At 36.2% G+C, this 19,237-nt stretch overlaps 1 protein-coding gene across 1 annotated transcript in view; it reads left to right on the plus strand.

Moving 5' to 3' along the window:
• Positions 1–17,805, plus strand: part of LOC131078433 (uncharacterized) — a 164,918-nt gene extending 147,113 nt beyond the window's left edge. The window contains exon 20 of the mRNA XM_058016131.2: positions 17,282–17,805. Coding sequence (XP_057872114.2) covers positions 17,282–17,371 — 90 coding nt within the window. The 3' untranslated portion in view covers positions 17,372–17,805. The remainder of the gene's footprint in view (positions 1–17,281) is intronic.
• Positions 17,806–19,237: the final 1,432 nt, after the last annotated feature.

Consider the following 19,237-nt stretch of genomic DNA (forward strand, 5'->3'; position numbering starts at 1 on the left):
ATGAGCAGCTTCTGGATTCGATTGTGTGATTGTGTGAAAAAAACATTCACCCAATCGAATCCAGAAGCTGCTCATGCTAATCACATGGATTGTGGAAATCTACTAGCATTAATATTTTTCTTATTGAATATTTCCCTAAGAATTGCTTCTACGTATTGAAAACTTCAGTGATGATTGTAATTGACTTGTTGTGCAATAGCAAAAAACATGTTACACAACAACTGAGGACAGGTTTTTGGTAATTAGAATATTGTTAGGTCTTTCAGTAATTTATTTACTGTTAGTCTGCTAGGCTTGTTTGATTTACCTTTTTTTCCCATTTTGCTAGAGTTTTGGTTAATTTCCAGTTTTCTGAAAACTATGTAACATCTGCAAATAGATTACGAACATTAAAATTATAATTTGTAACTTCTATGTTAGAAAATTATCCCCAAGTTATTGTTTAGTTTTTCGTTGAGTCCCAAGTGATTGAAAATTTTGGGTCAGTTGAGTTATTGCCTGAGTTTTTCAACGATGTCAACTGACACCCTTTTGTCAGTATTTTGTAATATCTGACTTTATATTCTTTTCCTGCATCCAAGCATTGTCAGTTGTACCAACTCGTATTGTAATGATCTATTAACTTTGTAAGTTAAAGTTCAGATAAATGAATAATATAATCTTATTATATTTTGGAGCCAATTTGAGCCCACATTCATGCAATTTTCTCAGCATTTCTAACATTTGAGAGTTGACATCAGCTGAATCCAAGTAGAACTTGATTAGTTGAAAATTTTGCTATCCGCATAGTTGAATTTGCACTGATTCAAAATAAAATTGTGGCTTTCAAATCTGTTTCAGATATTATACTTAAATCTGAACTGGCTTTTAGGAACCCCCTAAGATTTTAATCCATTTTATAATAGTAACTAAAAAGTTAATGAATTGATTGGTTTTTATCAGAGTAACAAAACTCACCACGAGTCAAGCGAGTTGGCGAGTCGAGTGAAGTTTGGCGAATTTTGGTAGCTCGTGACTCGGACTCGGCGAGTTTTTTGCATAACTTGCATGACTCACGAGTCGTGCGAGTTATGGACAAAATCGCCAAGTCTGAGCTCCAAGACTCGCGCTGCGGCAAGTCACGTTTTGACTTGCAAAAAAAAACAAAAACACAAAAGCTTTTTGACATGTTTTTTTTGTATTTCTTTTTCGTTTAACCCTAAAAGGTCTTCTGATTGCTAGTTGTGAGAAGAAGAGAGGAAAAGTGAGAGAGAGGAAGGAAAACAAGAGGCCATAGGTTTGCAACCAGCAGGGAAGAAGAGCAACCTCCGTCTTAGGACTAGACAGATTTTGGACACTGACTCCTCTCTGATCACTCTAGCGGAGATTGATCCAGAGTCTGAGTGGATCACTAAGTCTACCGATCTTGTCTTCACTGAGGAGGACCATGAGTGGGTTGACCAGGCAGACAAAGAGGCTGAGGTTGTGGCTATGGTAGAGGAGGAGGATAGAGCACGATCCGGCACAGGCACAACTGATGTTGATCGTTGTAGCACCTCACAGGTGGAGACTATGGCTACTCAGTCATCCAGGACCTACCTTAGATGCCTTTGTAGGAGGCAGATAGACTACTCCGAGGCTGAGGCTAAGGATGAGCTAGAGCCTAAGCCATAGACTTGCTTTTGTTTACAGTTACATATATGTTTGGGAACATTTGATGTCATGGATTTTATATACATTTATAACTCTATATATCTATGTTTTCTATTTCCTTCAGCTACAATTTACATTTCTACACGTGATGGATGTATGTATATGTATGTGATCAAATTAGCTTCTATTTCAAGGGTTTTTTTAATTTTGCCGAGTCACAAGTCGAGTCGGCCTTGCCGAGTCCGAGTCTGGGAACTTTGGTTTTTATTGATCCTTAACCTTTTTGTTGGAGTTGATAATTCAACTCCCACAGCACACCAAGTGTCATCTGCAGTTAAAACCATAGAAGCAAAAATCTGGAAAAAAATCCCAGTTAATCATGATTTCCAAAAAATCGGACATCTCATTTTTTTCTCCGATTTATAGTAAAAGTCATTGACTTCTGGTCAATGATTTATAACAATTTAAATTGTGATGAATCATTGAAAATCACTATTAATTTGGTGAAAAATTGTGTCCCTTTCCCACGGCACATGAAACCTTGAAATGTGCCAAAAAAATGATAAAAGGTGGTTGTGCAATGTCTTTCAGCAGCCTGCAATGGACTTGGCTGGATGTCATCTTCAGCAAAACTGTGATGGATTTCAGATACAACAGTAGAAGTTATCGAAGGCGTAGCAACCAAATATGTTTAAAAAAGATAACTAAGATTTAATTGTTACTCTAGAGTCTTTACATTGTCTGTGAATGCTATAGTGACGTCAAATAAAGTTTTGTATTGATTTGTTTGAATTCCTAGAGTTGTGCCATTTGATCTTTTAGAAAGGTCTCCTTTACAGTTCAGAGAAACAAAATCAAAATTTATTAATTGTAACTTTCAAATTGGCCAGGTTACAGCAGAGTTAGAGGTTGACCATAGCATTTTCTGCTCTCCTAATTTGCATCTGCATATCAATTCCAGATTTAAACGTCTATTTAGCTGGCCTTTTCTGTTTACAAGAGCACATAGCTCTATTTTAAAAAATCGAAGATTTCAAGTTTCAAGAAATCATGTTAGGTTTTTACTCTCATTATATTGGAAGGTTTCAGATTGGAGCCTCACTAGAAATAAATCAACAAGACACATCATTAGAAAGGAAGAGTAAGAGAGGATAACAAAAAACATTTGTTATACTTTGCAGGGCCTACAAAAACTACTTAACCTTCTTGCTTCAGCCTTCCCTATCTTCTTGGACTCAGTTTCATATTTAATTTTGATCAAAAAGGGAAATGTTTGGATCAAAGAGATGAACCATTGCCTTTCTTTCTTGAAAGTAGGCCTTTCCTTTATTTTCCTTTCTTTATTTAATAATAGCTACTCTTTCAGCAACTTACCTCACAATCACCCTACTAGCAATCGGCCTACAAAACGGTATAATGGAAGCATTTGATGACGCTATATAGAAACAAAGTGGATAAGATAATTTCTCTCAGTGAAAACTATATAGAGTAAACAATGGTCTTCATTATTACTTTTTAAAGGCAACGTATCTTTGGTAGGGCTATAATAATTCTTAATGTTAATTGGAAAACTGGCCTTTTTGCTTGTACATTTCTATCTTTTAGTGCTCATAATTTAACAGCCAATATCATGTCTATGGGGTTAAAAAAGTATACTTAATTTTAACAGAGAAGTACAATGGTAACGGGCTCTAGATTACATAATAGTAACTAAGGATTCAGCATAAATAAATTTGAAATCAAACCATAGGGTGAAATAGTTAAATCCCAAATCATAAGATCAACGTAAAATAGTCTTGTGTGGGAAGGACTCCTCAAGAAAGCATGGAGATGCAAAGATGAAAACTCCTAAGTAGCATCCTCGGCAAGTAGGTTCTTCAAGCTTTGCAATAACTAATAAAATCTACTCTGTTGGGCTTTACTGTCCATGTATTTAGTTGAATTGCTGCTGTTCTAATTTTTTAGAAAGAAATGCATTTTATATTACTTCAAAGAATTTTAAATTCACATTAGATTCCAATAAGCCTTCATAATCATTTTTCCAATGTCATGTTGCCCCATAATCATTTTAACCTTCTCAGACGAGGACTAATTTCCTAACAGTGGCTGAACCACTTTCTGATAAATTTAGATTTCAGTTACTTCACCGACTTAGCTAATAATTGACCTCAGGCCTAGACAACTATTTTATGACTGCCCTCTTCAAATGTTAAGTGAACATTTGCCTATGTTTGATATTTTTGTACACAATAAAGTTCAGAACATCAATGATATGAATATAAACAACAAAAATCTATTTTCTACAATTCATGGGTTAAACTCTTTATTTTATTGTTCTCTATATCTCTATGCTATGGAAATGCCCTTATGTTTTTTTTTTAAAGTAGTTTTTGTCTCTTTTTCTATGATTTTTTACAAATTTTTTAAATCCAATTTTTTCCCAACTTTTTCCAGATTTTCTCAAAAAATCTTATACTTTTGATTTGCTTATTTTTTCCCCAAATGATTTTTGCTGCTATGGTTAAAAGCACGCTATCACACAAAATAAAAGCAGTTGATTTTCTATGAAGCTTTTGACTTTATTAGAGGCAAAAAGATTATTATTACAATATACAATGAAACCCTTGCTATAAGCATGAGGATAAAATCCTAGATAAAACCATAGGACAAGATTAAATTAGATCATGTCATGTGTCTTAATCCTACACTTGAGACAACAAAAACACATGACCTAAGTAAGCTTAAGCATGCTATTGTGAATAAAGACATAATTATAATTAATTAGGCAATTTATGTTTTTCAATCAAGCACCCCCCCTTAAGTTCAACTTTGGAAGTATGATGAAATGCAAAAATGCACTAATGATAAATGATTGCATAAATGCATGCTAAGTCACAAGGTTCGAATCGGAGTTCAAATTCGACAACAATAAAATTTAGATGAAGTTCGACAAGGGTAAAAAATTCAACATTAAATTTGCTTTATACAATTTGAATTTGAAAAAAATATATATAAATAATAAATCCAATAAGTTGTTAAAATAGTTTAACAATGCTAAATTGAATTGAAATGAAATTATATTATAAAATAAAATAGTCTAATGTATTGTTTATCAAAACAAAATAATATTCGATGAAATTTAAAATTAATATAAATATTTCACCTTATTCAATTGAAGAATAAAACAATATTATTAAATTTCATACATTTAATAATCAAAATGTTTAGCTTTAATTTGTCAACTATTTTAGATAGACTTCATTTCCGTTGCAAAGAACAATGGAGACGGACTTCATTCCCATTGTAGGGCATGATGGAGACGGACTTCATTTTGCTCCCAGGGCACATGGTGCGATGGACTTCATTTTCGTCGAAAGGTGCGATGAACATCATTTTTGCTTCTTAGTCATTATATTTCAACGGTGCTCTCCTGAAAGCTACTTAAATGCTACCCTTATCTTTCCTATCTTTGTTTATGGCTCTTGAATGGTCTCAAATACTTCATTAGATCTGTTTGTGAATCTTGAAGATGAAATATCACCCAAATCCTGTTTCGTACAAATTAAAGGGCGAATTTGAGCAATTTTTTCAAATTTAATAAGAGTTCACCGAACTTTGAACTTCATACATGAAGTTTGGCGAACCTTGTGACTAAGGATGCATAGATGGGTCCTAACTACAAGGCCTGAGAGGTACCCACATACAAACAAATAAATCTCTCACTCTCAAAAAAGGAGATCCTCATGGGAAAAAACTCCCTTAAAAGAAGAAAAATATTTGAAGTAACATGTACATATGGTGGAAGAAAAGATGACTCAACATGACCCCCTAAGGATTGCTTTTGTCACAAATTTGCAACATATCCCCCCAATAGGAGAGAAAAGATGATTCTATGAATGCTCCCCACAAAGAAGTAGCTCTTGTGCCATTGATGAATACCTAAAGATAGAAAACAATTCACTTCCTGCAAACTACAGTTCTTCCCTTAGGAAGAAATAGATCCAATGGTGTTCGTAGAAGAAACTCCAACTCCAAGAAGAGAGATGAGGGAAAAAGTCTCATGATGGATATCTTTGAAAATTGTTCAAATGTCGACATGTCAGAAGAAGGTGATATCAATCCAAAATCTTGTGAAAGTTGATGAAGAACAAGATCCACAGGCAAAGATTATTTGATAATAGTTATGCCATAATTGTCATCAAACAGTAGATGGATGGTCTCAAATGAATTGTCCAAATCTACAATATGAGACTCCACAAAAAGGGATTTAAATGTTTGATGGATATGAATCCCAAGTAGCTGTATCTAGAAGATGATGAGTATTCTGATGCATTGAATCAATAGGGGCCATGGATGTAGCAATATTAACACGTTTGCATTTCCCCCTTCACATTCTCTTATCAATAAAATGTAAATGCTTCCAAAAATAAAAATAAAGAAATAATGAATATACATATATTCATATGTTTATTTATTTTATAGATGCAGATTTCCCTTTTCCTAGGATACCTCTACATTAGACACCCTAGGTAACTGAAAGGCACCACAAGCTCCTTATCAAATTTAAATCCTTCAATGGCACATTGGAAGTGATTGATCCCTATTTGGTTTAACAATTTGGAATCCTTTGGTGCCTTTGTCGTCCACTTAACTAAGTACTCCAAATATCCTTTTTCGTTTGATCTTTTTGACAAATTCAGAACTCCTTATCAATGGCGTTTCTAAAGTTGTTGATCCTTGTGTGCTATAACAATTTGGAGTACTTTGGTGCCTTTGTTGTCCACTTAACTAAGTACTCCAAATATTCTTTTCCCTCTTTTTTGAGTTTTGACAATTTTGGAAAATCCAAAATGTTGTCAATTCCTCTCTTCTCTGACACTTGATGCTTTCTATCAAGAACCTACAAAGTCGATTTCTCTTGATCAACAACAATCTACTTATTTTGAAAAATCATTTATGTCTGCTACACTAAAAATTGGAGAAATACCTATTCTCTTAGGTAACTTAATTTCATGGTCGGTCATTTTTTATTTATTTTAATTCTTGCATGATGTAGTTTTCTTCCATTTCAATTTGTTAGTTGCATCGTTTGGAAATCTTTATTTCCTCAATTATGTCGTTATTAGAGTTCCAATTTGGTCCCTTGCTCTCTCTCCTTGAGATTGCTATATTGTTTGTAGGTTTGACTGTTCTTCTACAACTTCTTTTTCACTTGCTGATGTATTTCTTGCAAATAGTCTGTAATATTCTTTGCTTCAAATTATTCCACTTGAATGAGTGATGTCTCTTGATTCCCTAAAACCCTTTGAACCACACCCATATGCTATCTAAAAAGAGGTTTTTGTCATGCTTCTATTGGTCAAATTGCTATATCAAAACTATACCTTTTGCCAATCTTGAATCCTACTAATTGAGTTTCTCTCCTACCATACACCTTAACAAATTTCCAAGGCTCCAATTTGTAGTGAACCCCTTTGTCCTCAATGCCGGAGATTTCCAAATACTGAATTTTAAGTGCAGTTTTTTTGTGTTTTGGTTTTCTGATTTTTTTGTGCTTTTTGATAGGGTTTGACAAATGAAGAATTTGCATCAAAACATACAACAACACTTATGCTTTCAAAACTGAAAATCATTCAAAGTTCAACTATCATGCTATGGTCGCAAACTATTTCCTTGAAATGCAAAGTTTGAAGACTTATTTGGAATTTCTTACAAAAAAAGCAATTACTACAGCATTATTGAACCTGATATGAATGATCTGGCTGCTGAAATCATCTATCAATTTGCTCCAGAATTGTTGCACTGGGCTCCTAATGTTAAGCCGCCACCTTTTAATATTTTTGAGGAATTTTTAAAGCTTCCCTTTGCAAAATCGCCTCCTCTGCTAATTCACCCTACTTGCAGCTGTATTGATGAGGTATTTGGAAGTGATTTGCAGCTCAAAAATGACGGTGACTGCTGCCAAAAAAACCACCTAACTCAGATCTCCAATCTGCAACTATTAATCCCTCAAGCTGGCTTGATACAACCCTCAAACTTCACCGATTTAGCACCAATGGAACCCCTGTTTGAAGTCCCCTCTGAAAGCCAAATTCACCGGATATTTCCACAATTCAGATGGCTGCAACAATGAAGATTTTCCCGTTCTCCAATGCTTGATAAAGATTGAAACCCTTCGTCTCTGCTCTCCACAAAGTCATGAAAATAAAATGCCAAACAATAATAATGAATCGAACTTCTTCTTGTTGAACATATATAATCCTCAAGAAGTTTGATTTTCTCCCATAAAGCACTTTAATAACATTAAATGTTATAATATTAAATTGGCATCATTAAATGCAATAATGACCTTGGGTTATGTGCAAATAATTAATTAATATTTTGGCCCCCTTTTATGATGCCTAGACCCTCAACTTAAGTCACTTAAGTTATAATATAAAATTATATTATAACTTTATAATATAAGCTCATAACCAAATAAACTTTAATATCTCCTTAATTACTCAACATTTGTGCACGTCGTCTAAACAAGAGATTGACATGAGGAAACTGCATATGACCATACCCCCTTTACTAAAAATAGCAGGGGTCCATCTCTAACATCCCAAGACTTACTAAAAATAGTAAGTAGAGCAAACGATGTCCGAATGATGCCAAACGAAGACCAAACTGAAGCACTCTAAACACTGGAGATGATACAAATCCTCAAGAGACCCTCTAACCATCCTCATTAGCCTACAAGGGTCAGGATGATAGGCTAATCCTCACTGAAGAACTGATGTCAACAAGAAGGGGACATCATAGTCCGCCCCTCCTGAAATTGCTTGTCCCCAAGCAATCTCGATGGCAAATAGACTCCTCCACGTGGGTCCCAAGTGAAGACCCATGCAATGTCCTTGCTGTCATCAAACGACTCATGTAACACTGACACATCAAGTTGAACCTGTTGAATCAACTCATCCTCGCCATCTTGTGTCCTTGGAGTAAGAATCTCAAGTTGAGGCAACTCATAACATTGATCTTGGTTGCTACCAAACTTGGCACAAGGTATGCTGTCATACAAACTGTCCATCACATGTGCACTGAATGCACTCCCCACCATGTTCACCGCTGAAAACTCCTCTGCTAGTCCTGTTTGAAAACCCGATGCATTGCTGATAGGGAGGCTCTCACAAAGAAGTGCAATTTGTCTAAGACACTAGGAATAGTTCTCATTGTGGGCTTCCTTGTTTGTCCTATGCCCTTCTCTCCTTGTTTGAAAGAACACCAACCCCCAAACTCCTTTGGAGAACTCTCTACCAATGTGTTTGCTCTAGTTACTCAATCAAGGTTAGGACTCACAGGAGTAAGTCCAACCACCAACATGTCTAATTCTTTATCCTTCACTTGTAGGGGACTAGGAGGAGTCTGAGATGGTTTGACAACTCCTACCATGTGGTTTTGAAGTTTGCTTCTCTTCATTTCTCTATCGCTTTCATAGATTCCTATTTTCTAGGCCTAGTAGCCCTATGAGCCCATTTTAGCCCTCCCTTCACGGTTTTTGCTCTTTTGTGCTAAAAACTTCCAAATGACCCCCCAAAAGCTTTTGTGATCCGGATACCCATTTGGACACTCTTCAGGATATAGGGGATGAGGTGGCATGTTTTGTCTGTACAAGTACGGCCCCCAAAATGGCTCTTTTGAAGGGTTTTAGGCTTAGAAGCTTTCTCCAATAGGGTTTCTGATCTCCACACCCTGTCAAACCCCCACACTCACATTGAAGCACTGTATGACATCCGACTTCAATGTCAGTCACTTGGCATTATTGGATTAGATCACCCCTGCAAGAATAATTGGCAATAGCAGTCATGCTCCTAGCCGGTCTATGGCAAAGCTCGCCTAGGGCATGATGGTAAAATGATTCCAAGCAACTTCCAGGACACAAAATGAAATATTTACACTATTTACAGACTCCATTACTCGAATCCCAAAGGGCATAGTGAAACCACAAAGGAAATTCAAGTTGAAGTCATTCTTTTGGGCTTTAACCCTTACTCAGGCCGAGAGCAATGAAAACAAGAAAGATTTCCAAGGCACCAACTAAACCTGCACAATGAATGAATACAAATACTTCTTAAGCACTACAAGAATGAGTACTAGCCCTCCATGAAAGCACAGTACGGAAATCAATGCATTTAGTACGGACTGCAATAAGCAATTTGACAAGTTTTGTGGAAAACAAGAAAATGCTAGAAGTTGCTTGTTGAGGAATTTGTTCTTTGGATCTTCCAACTCTCTTACAATGTTTTGAAAGGCCTTATATATGCCTACTCACTCAAAACCAACCACCAATCGGTCCTCTAACTACTGATTTGAGCATTTTTTCAAAAATTGCTCACATTGTTGCAAAATGTTGTCAAGCAAACATGACAACTTTTGCTCCACAATGCATTTTTGCAACTTTTGCATATCTACACACTCTTGACCACCTAGGATGGTTTCCTAACAACAAATAAACATTTCCAAAAGCCTTATGAGGCCTTACAAGGAGTTTTACACAATTTTGCAATATGATGCCATTTTAGGCTTACAAAGGCACATTGGCCAAAACTGAGAAAATAAGTTAAAACTAAAGACAATCAAACTACAAACAACCTCAAAACACACTTTTGGACCTTTCAATAGTCCTTTATTCACTCATTGACCCAATGAGGATCATTCACTCCAAAATTTTGAAAATTCATCAAGAAATCTAGGTGCTCTTGCACCAACTGCTAGGATTCCAAACACTATGATCCATGCTCACCTCAGGATTGGGGGCATAAGAGGGATCAACATCTATCTCGAAGAGTGGATTATCACATGACCAAGTACAATCTATCTCAAACAAGGGATTGTTCACAAACTGAACAACACCTCCATGCTGATCCAAATCGTACCATTCTGAATCCCCAGAGTCATGAGCAAACGAGAACCCCTCCTAAACGGTCCCATGCTCTATCATGTTGCTCTCCTCTCTCTATGGAGAGAGATAGAATGCAAGCTCCCATCCGCAATTCCCCTTAACACATAAGTCTTGTTATTCATTTCAAACTTCCTTTCCAATTTAGGTATGTTGAGGGTAAATATTCCAATGTCTTGGAGCCATTTCATGCTAAGACTACATCCGTTGCACCCATATTAACCACATAAAAATCAGCTTGTAACTTATAATCATTCAGTCGTAAGGTGAGATTACTTATCCGTTTGGTGCACATGAGGGTATATCCATCCGCTACTTTGAATCAAAAACCATTGAAATCCTCTGTTTGTAATCTACATCTGGCCATAAATCCCTCATCAATAAAATCATGTGTTGCTCCAATGTCAAGCAAAGCAACGCAACGCTGCCCACTAACTGATCCTCTAAATCGGAAAGTAACCTTGTCCTGCACGTCTGCAAATAATGCAATAGGAGATAAATTCCCATCTGGATCTAACTGTTGTAGTTTTTTCACCCTGATCATCCCCTATTGCAGCCTACTGACCTGAATTTTCAATGTCTGAATCCTCATAATAAGCCCACATTACGCGGTTTGCCTTGCCCTTAGGCCTCAAAGGGCAGTCATGATCTCTGTTGTAGGGCTCCTTGCACCAAAAGCATAGTTTCTTCTTTCTTGGCTCTTCCCGTGTCTCCTCATCCACCATGGTTACATTTTTTTTTTTCTTATCAACAAATGGTTGAGGACTCTCATTGCTGGTGGAAGGAATATCTTTATGTGAGCTCTTGCTTTTCGGGGCTGCAAGTTCCATGCTCCTAGCCTTCCTCATGGCTACTTGCAGTAATGGAGGGTCAAAAGCTTTAACCCAACCTCTCAAAGGTTCTAGAAGACCCTCAATGAATAATACAATCAATCACTGCTCAGAAATATTAGTAGCCATGACAGATAACCGCTGAAAATCTCCAATATAGCTCTCTAAGCTCCCAACCTGCTTCAACTGAGCAAGTTCCTTGAAATATGATTATGGATCCTTCCTGTAAAAACGCTCAACCAACCGATCAGCGAACTTCTGATATGAGGTGATAAGATTATGCTACAAGGTGATCATTCCATTATGCCACCAATCATTCACTACTCCATCAATATGCAATGTGGCAAATTTGATTACATCTCCCTCAGTCACAGCTCGGTCCTGGATACATAAATTGGACACATACTTCCATTTGCGGATACCACTGTAGGATCCCTTGCTAACTCTGATCCAAATTTGTTGATTAGAGGCTCAAGGAATATTGTCAAAAACTTTTTAGACAATGCCTAAACTTGCTGTTATGAGTTCTTGTTTGTATTGTTTTGGTCTTGTATGCTGCACTTGATGTTTTTGAATGCTTCTACGAATGCAAGTTTGACTAACAATGACATAGAAATGATATGCCAGCTGTTTTTTATGACTTTTCACATGCATACAAATGACTGAAAATATTAACTTCAGCTACTTGACAAATTATCAAACACTTGGCATGCATCTATTCACCCCTAGCCTCTTGTGATTGGAGCATGGCACTAGAAGTGGTAGTTGATGGAGATCCAAACATCATTCCCCTCGTCTGCGAAGCATGAGGAGAAGTATGTGACGCATGATGGTTGTGTTGAAGGGCTGCCCTAGCAAACAAAGTAATAGGGACTGAAATATTTGTGTCATCTGGAATACCCCAAAGCTTGTTAAACTCAATTTTGTACTGTATATTTTTAGCTTCCTTCAAAAACTTACAATGATCCACACCTTTTCCTGTCCAAAAAAGAAAGTTTGCATTCACTCTAGTGATGCTACCAAACCATTCAACCCCAAAAATGTTGCACTTGCACTTCCTTGTTCCCCCACCTGAACGTGATGTGCCTTGTACTCTTGAAGCAAACTGTTTGAGAGGAGACTTAGGATCATAAGCACCCCTAGCATACTATGCCAACAACTCTGAAGGGAAACTTGTTCTAGCTGGTGCACTCGCCATGGAACTAGATTGGGCTCCAGGATCAGCCCCATGGTCACCCCCCTCATCGTCAAGTTCAAATTCTGAATCATGTTCACTATGAGAATGGATTTCCATCTCATCCTTAGTCATGTCTTGGAAGCTTATTGTGAAAGTGACACTGCATTTCACAAAATAAAATCAGCCTAGTTTAACAAATTGAAAGACAAATTTGAAATTTCAATTTTAGATACAAAATTTACAATTTATAATTTTATATTATTTAAAAATTAAAATAAAAAATAATAAAATTTGATGTTGAATCTTGAAGGTTCATTCATCATTTTGCCCTCAAGATTCAACATCAAATCTGATTTTGAGATGAATAAGAAAAAAAAGACAAGTTTAATGTTAAACAAACAAAGAATCGATAAATGAAAATCAGAAAATAAAAGGAAAAAAAAACAAGAAAAACCCTACCTTGTGCTTGAAAAATCTCTCCAAAATGCAGTAGAATCTTCTTCCTCCTCTTGTTGCTCTTTTTCACTCCTATCACACTTGCAATCATTTTTTTCACTCCTTCAATCAGACTTCTACAAGTTTTTCTTCCTCTTCAGCTTGCTGGAAAAAAAATCAGTGTTTCAAAATGTGAGTGAAATCATCAAATATGATAGTTTTGTGTTGTTTTGGGGGAAGGGGTGGGGCCCACATCAAATTAGGGTCACCCCCCAACCCCCAAAAATCGAACTTTTTTTTTTTTTTTTTTTTTTTATATTGCATTTGACGTGGGGTGACAAGAGACGTCTAGACGTCCCCCAAGGAGACTTGGGGACGTCTCCACGTCTCCTTGGGAGACGCGAGACGCGGAGACGTTTCCTTGTCTCCGCGGAGCACCAGTGCCGGTGGCGGGACATTAGGAGACGTCACGTCCCCTTTTCCCTGTCTCCGAAACGCGACCCAAAAGGGGGGGGAACACGTTTCCGTGGAACGCTGATTAATGATAACTTTTGCAACGTTGATGTTTTTATTTATAGATACAGAATTCTTTCTTCTTTGAATTGGTTCTTTATCTTCCTATGTTGGTTTTAACATATGTCTCTATCATTAGAGCGTCTTCATGTTCTAGCTTCTTCATATGTTGAGCTCATTCAATTGATTGCTCTTTTGCTTGGGTAATGGGAGTATTGATTTCATTCCTCTAATTTCCATCATATTGGACTTGTCGGCACTCACATGCGCTATGCTTTTGCTTCCAACATTTGAAACAAGTTCCAGAAATTTCTCATCTTTTGCTCTACCTCTTGAAGGCTATGATGTTCTTCCTTCTTCCCTTCGGTAATGACCGTGAAAAATTCTTGCTCCTCATCAATGACCATTTTGTTCTCTTCTAGCATTTGACTGATTTCTCTTTCATGAAAATCTCCCTCTTCCCCTAGCTATTTTGTTGCCACTTGCCTTCTTTATAAATTTTCCTTGGCTTTTGATGCAGGTTGATAAGCTTCTTTGATATGTTCAATTCATCTTGATAATTTTAGCCTATTAATATATTCTGGCACATTTTCTTGGCCTTCCTCATGAAGACCTGAGTGTATCCCGATTTTATAAAAGAACTCTCTATCTTTTATACTTGGCTCTTCGTCTTAGATTTGGCAATTTCTTCAACAATGTCAGCTTGAAATCAAGTGAAAATTTGCCTTTCAACTTGGCAAATATTTAACTGCAATAGAATCTTTCTTTACCCTTAATATTTCTTGTAGTCTAAACTTTCTCTCAGCAGGGTTGCATGACCTTTCACCTCGGTTTGAGCCAATTTCACTCTTTTTGGATTAATCATCACCTCAAACTCCTTGGGATTCAAACTACTTGAGAAGCTTGCAACTTAATTCAAAGTACTCAATCATTGTGAGCCAAACAATTAGCTCTTTGGGATTCAAACTACTGAGAAGTTTACAACTTCAATTTTTGTCCCTCTTCCAATTCTTGAAATAGCTCTAATGAGGTTATCCTATCCTTCATCCAACACTGGTTGCTCTTGTACTTTTCAACTCGAAAATAATCTTTTGTAACTTATTCCTTATTTCTCATCTTATTTTTATGACACCTTTTCCCTAGTCTTCTTCAACATCCAATCTTGCTTGCATAACTCTTATTGAATCTACGACTTTATTGTGTGTCCCTGCCACATTGGCAATTCTTACCCTATCTTCACAAGGCACTCATCTGGGAGGCATGTTGACAACTTGACAACACAAGTCACCAACAATCTGCTGCTGTAATAACTAATTACAATCCAAATAGGAAGTTATTTCTTTTCAATGTACTTGAAAATGAGCTTTGATACCACTTGATGTAGTCAAGGATGGGTAGCCAAATTAGTGGCAGCCTTGTCCTGAAGCCAAAACCCAAATGGAATATACACTTATCCTTGATGCATAATGAAGACACAAAATTCTATGTTTTGACTTTAGATTGGGAACTTTGTTTTTTTCCTCTTTCCTTTCTTAAACCAGCTCTTATTAGCTTATTATCCCCTTCATCCAACAACAGTTGCTCTTGTACTTGCCAACTCCAATATCATCTATTGTCAAATTTTCTTCCTCATCACTAATCATTTTCGAGAGAAACCTCTTCTCCAGTTTTATATCACTACTTCTAATTTTGTTTGCATCTCTTACTAAGTCTACTGCTTCATCCAGTCTCGCTGCTACATTAGCAACTGCTACCCTACCTCTACAAGATGCACTTTTGGAAGGGATGTTGACAACACACTATTCGCTGTAATATTTAATTTCAATCCTACATGGGTGGGTATTTACTATTTCTTCTGAATTGGACTTTAAAATGAGCTCTACTAGTACTTGATGTAGTCAAGGATGGGGAGCCAAATTAATGGCAGCCCTGTCCATGCAGCCAAAACTCAAATAGAAAACACTAATGTTTGATGAACTATGATGACATAAAATTCTATAGTTCAAATTTAGATTTAGGAACACAAAGGAACCATGAGCAACAGCACAGATTTGAAAATTTGTGATAGTCTTTCATTAGATCTCTCTTTACCAAAATTGAACTGAGTTCTTCCAATTGCCCTTTGAGCTTTACTGTAACTTCAAAACCAACAAATTGATTGGTTTTCTTCAACCCTGGACATTAATTCTTGACCCTTTCACACTCCCCCTTTCCTTAAATGGGAATGCTTCCAAAATTAAGAGGAAAATGTATATTTTTTGTCTTGTGGATGTCGATTGCCCTATGCCTAGGATGCTCATGCAACAGAAATCCTGCATGGAGCACTTCTCTGTTAAGAGTGTTCTCTGTGGGAGTATTGGCTGGGCCACCAGAAAATATTCAGTATTTCTCCAACGTTTCATGATGGGGGCATGGGGATGAAGTTTTGGGAACAGCTTTTGTTTTCCAGCTCTTGAGGCTTGTGGTCAGCACCCACCACAAGGTGGGTGAATCCAAGGAAATATAATTCCAAGTCTTCCTAATCTATAGTTGAAGTTTTAAAAATATCAGTAATAAATCGTACACTGGAGTAAATAAGTTTAGGCACGGAGGTGGAGAAGCAAGGTCTTTGTTCAGAATATATTGAGATGATCCATCGAGAACAACTTTATTTGATTTTATTGATGGTTTTTTATCAAAATATTGTGCACAATCAATCTACATTAACTGTTGGATTAGTTTCCTCTTTGAGCTGCATTTGGAGGATTTTGGTTAGGCCACCTTAAAAGGTTCAAGATAATGTACTGACACTAATGAAAATATAATTCAAGTCTACCTAACCTGTAGTTGAAGTTTTTAAAATATGGTAAGACTGGAGTAAATAAGTTTAGGCAGGGGTGGAGAAGCAAGGTCTTTGCAGAGAATATATTGAAATGATCCATCCAGAACAACTCGATTTGATTTGATTGAATGGTTTCTTATCAAAACACTATGCACATGAAGTTTACATTAACTGTTGGATTAGTTTCCTATTTGGGCTGCATTTGGAGGGTTATGGTTAGGGCACCTTAAAAGGTTCAAGATACCAACTTGAATTATGCACTGATACCAATGAAAATGTAGAAAGAAAAGACAATTTTATTTCCACCTATTAAGTATTAGAATTTTTTAAAACATTTGTAATATATATCAGACTGGCGTGAAGAGAGCCAGGCACTGAGGTGGATAAGCAAGGTTTTTACAGAGATGATCCATGCAGAACAGTATGACTGGATGTCATTGATTGGTTTCTCAGCAAAATATTGTGAACATGCAATCTGCATTAACAGTCATATTAGTTTTTTATTTTAGCTGCGAAAGACATACGTCTTGGTAGTTGTAGCCTGCCATGACATTCCATTCAAGCGGTGGGTGAAGAGAGAAAAAGTTTAGGAAAATGCAACTAGTTGACCAAGCTACTACTGAACAACCATGTTTGACTTGAAAAAACCCTAAGTGTTATTAGATGTTTTATAAAATTCAAAAGATTTATGGTCATTTTAGGATAATCATACTATTGTCTTGGAAGTTGTAGCTCTGTAATAATGTAATCTTTCGCATCTTAATAGAGATCTATGAATCTCTGCTACTTTGATTGAAAGCATCCGTGTAAAATGAAATAGAGATGTAGGATCTTTATAATTGCAGTTGGATGGAAAATGTATCCAAATTTCTGATTATATTTTATGCTTTTGACCTGTACTTACAAATTTGATGTTCTTTGCATTTTGTCAGGCTGAGAATTTCTCTGGTTTAGGTGAATATAAAGCATTGGAAGCCTGCCTTCAGTTAGTGCAAAAGCAACTTGAAGCTACATCTCTTTAGAAGAGAATAGTTTTTTAATGTATTTTTCAAATTGTTTTGGTTTGCGAGGCAGAATGCTTTTTATTTCACACATGGAAGGTGTGGTTGTAAAAAGTCACTATATCTGCATGCTTCTGATTGTTTTTGTTTGTTGGCATGGTTTTATAGGGGAGGAACTTATTGCAGTTTATCTTGTAATGAATGTTAAATGTTTTATAATATGGTTTTTTATTTGCTTAAAAATGTCTGGCATTTTTTTCTGTTTGGGGATATTTTCTGCAATGTTGAATTCTAGGATCGACATTATGTTTCATATCACTTCACTAATTTTACATAAATGGAGCTGGACTATGCATTTCAAGTTGCTCAAGGAATCCGAGAACTCTTGCCCGATTGAACCTGTTTTGTAATGTGGATATTTTTGATGTTGAAAAGAAACATGTAAACTTAATGTTTCTGTGGCACTATAGAACCCAAACCAAAACTCTTTTAGTTTTAATACTGGACTCTGAACAGTTATTAATAGCTCTTGTTATTTGTATTACATGGTTAGAAACATCTAACAAGTACTTTACTAAATGGGCTAGTAAAATTATAACTCTAATTCTAGTCACATATATGAACTGAAACACATCGCTTAAATTTGCAGATAAAACTGCTAAATATTCCAACCAATGACTTAAAGCATCTACCATTTTATCTTCAACTTTCAAAGCATTTGTGGAGGAAGATATTGTTGCATAAACTGGAGGCATTGACACTCCTAAATTCCTCCAAGGTCCCTTCCAGTTCCTTTGTTACCCAGCTGAAAGAAGGTTGTCTACAGGGTGAACTTTTTTCTACTTGATTTATGGACAGCTATTTACGTCTACCCCTTCCTCTTTCTTGCTCAAACACAAACACAAGCAGTCTAGCCAATACAATAACATTAATCTTCCATAGCTGAAGCTTTTTCTTGGACAATGCTTTGAAGAAACACAAACACAAGCAGTCCAGCCAATACAATAACATTACTCTGATGTAGCTGGAGCTTCTTCTTGGACAATGCTTTTTTTCTCAGCACCTTTGTAGTTTCAATTTTGTAATTTTTTATTGCTTCATTCAATATAAAAAAAAAAACACAAACACAAGCACAAGCTAGAGAGGGCTCTTAGGGTTTAACACCTTTGGCAAAAGTACTACTAGAGGGTAGATTATGCTAGAACATGAGTTGTGGTAGTTGCACCCTAAAGCATGTTCTGATTAGCAAAGCTTCAGGAGTGGGTGATGCCTCAGAACCAACCTCCTTTTCGCAGTTATCCATGTGGAAATTATTCACAGGACACAATGAAAATAGTTATTAGTAGAACAAATCTTATCATTCATTGAAGTGTTATAGCTAGCTTGTAAATCACATGAATTATGAATGATGACTTCAAATTAGCTTATGTTTTGCATAACTTTTCCATGGCTTCTGAAAATGCTTGATGGAAAAATCCTGCAAAAGTTTTATTATGGTTTCACAGCTTAAATTATTCCTTCAGATGGCTCTATATAATTTTATTTTCAATTTAATATAGCTCCCCTATGTTACAATATACATTTCTGATAAACTCAAAGTTAGCCATGGTTTATACCATATTGGCCAATTAAAACAACTACCTGCAAATTTGAACATCATAATCTTTTGTTACTGATTTCACGTTCCAATAGAAGAGAGATGTTTGTACCTAAGTTTGATTCAATACAATATGTGATACAAAAGTTATGAACTTGTACTCTATATTAACGTTTACACTATTTAAAAAATCTTGTTTAGTTATCCAAAGGACAGTAATCATTTTTTCAAAAATCTCATGTTATTATCTGCCATATGGGTAAAATTTGGATAAATTATCGAAAGAGTAT

Source organism: Cryptomeria japonica, chromosome 7 (genome assembly GCF_030272615.1).
Source record: "Cryptomeria japonica chromosome 7, Sugi_1.0, whole genome shotgun sequence".
NCBI lineage: Eukaryota > Viridiplantae > Streptophyta > Pinopsida > Cupressales > Cupressaceae > Cryptomeria > Cryptomeria japonica.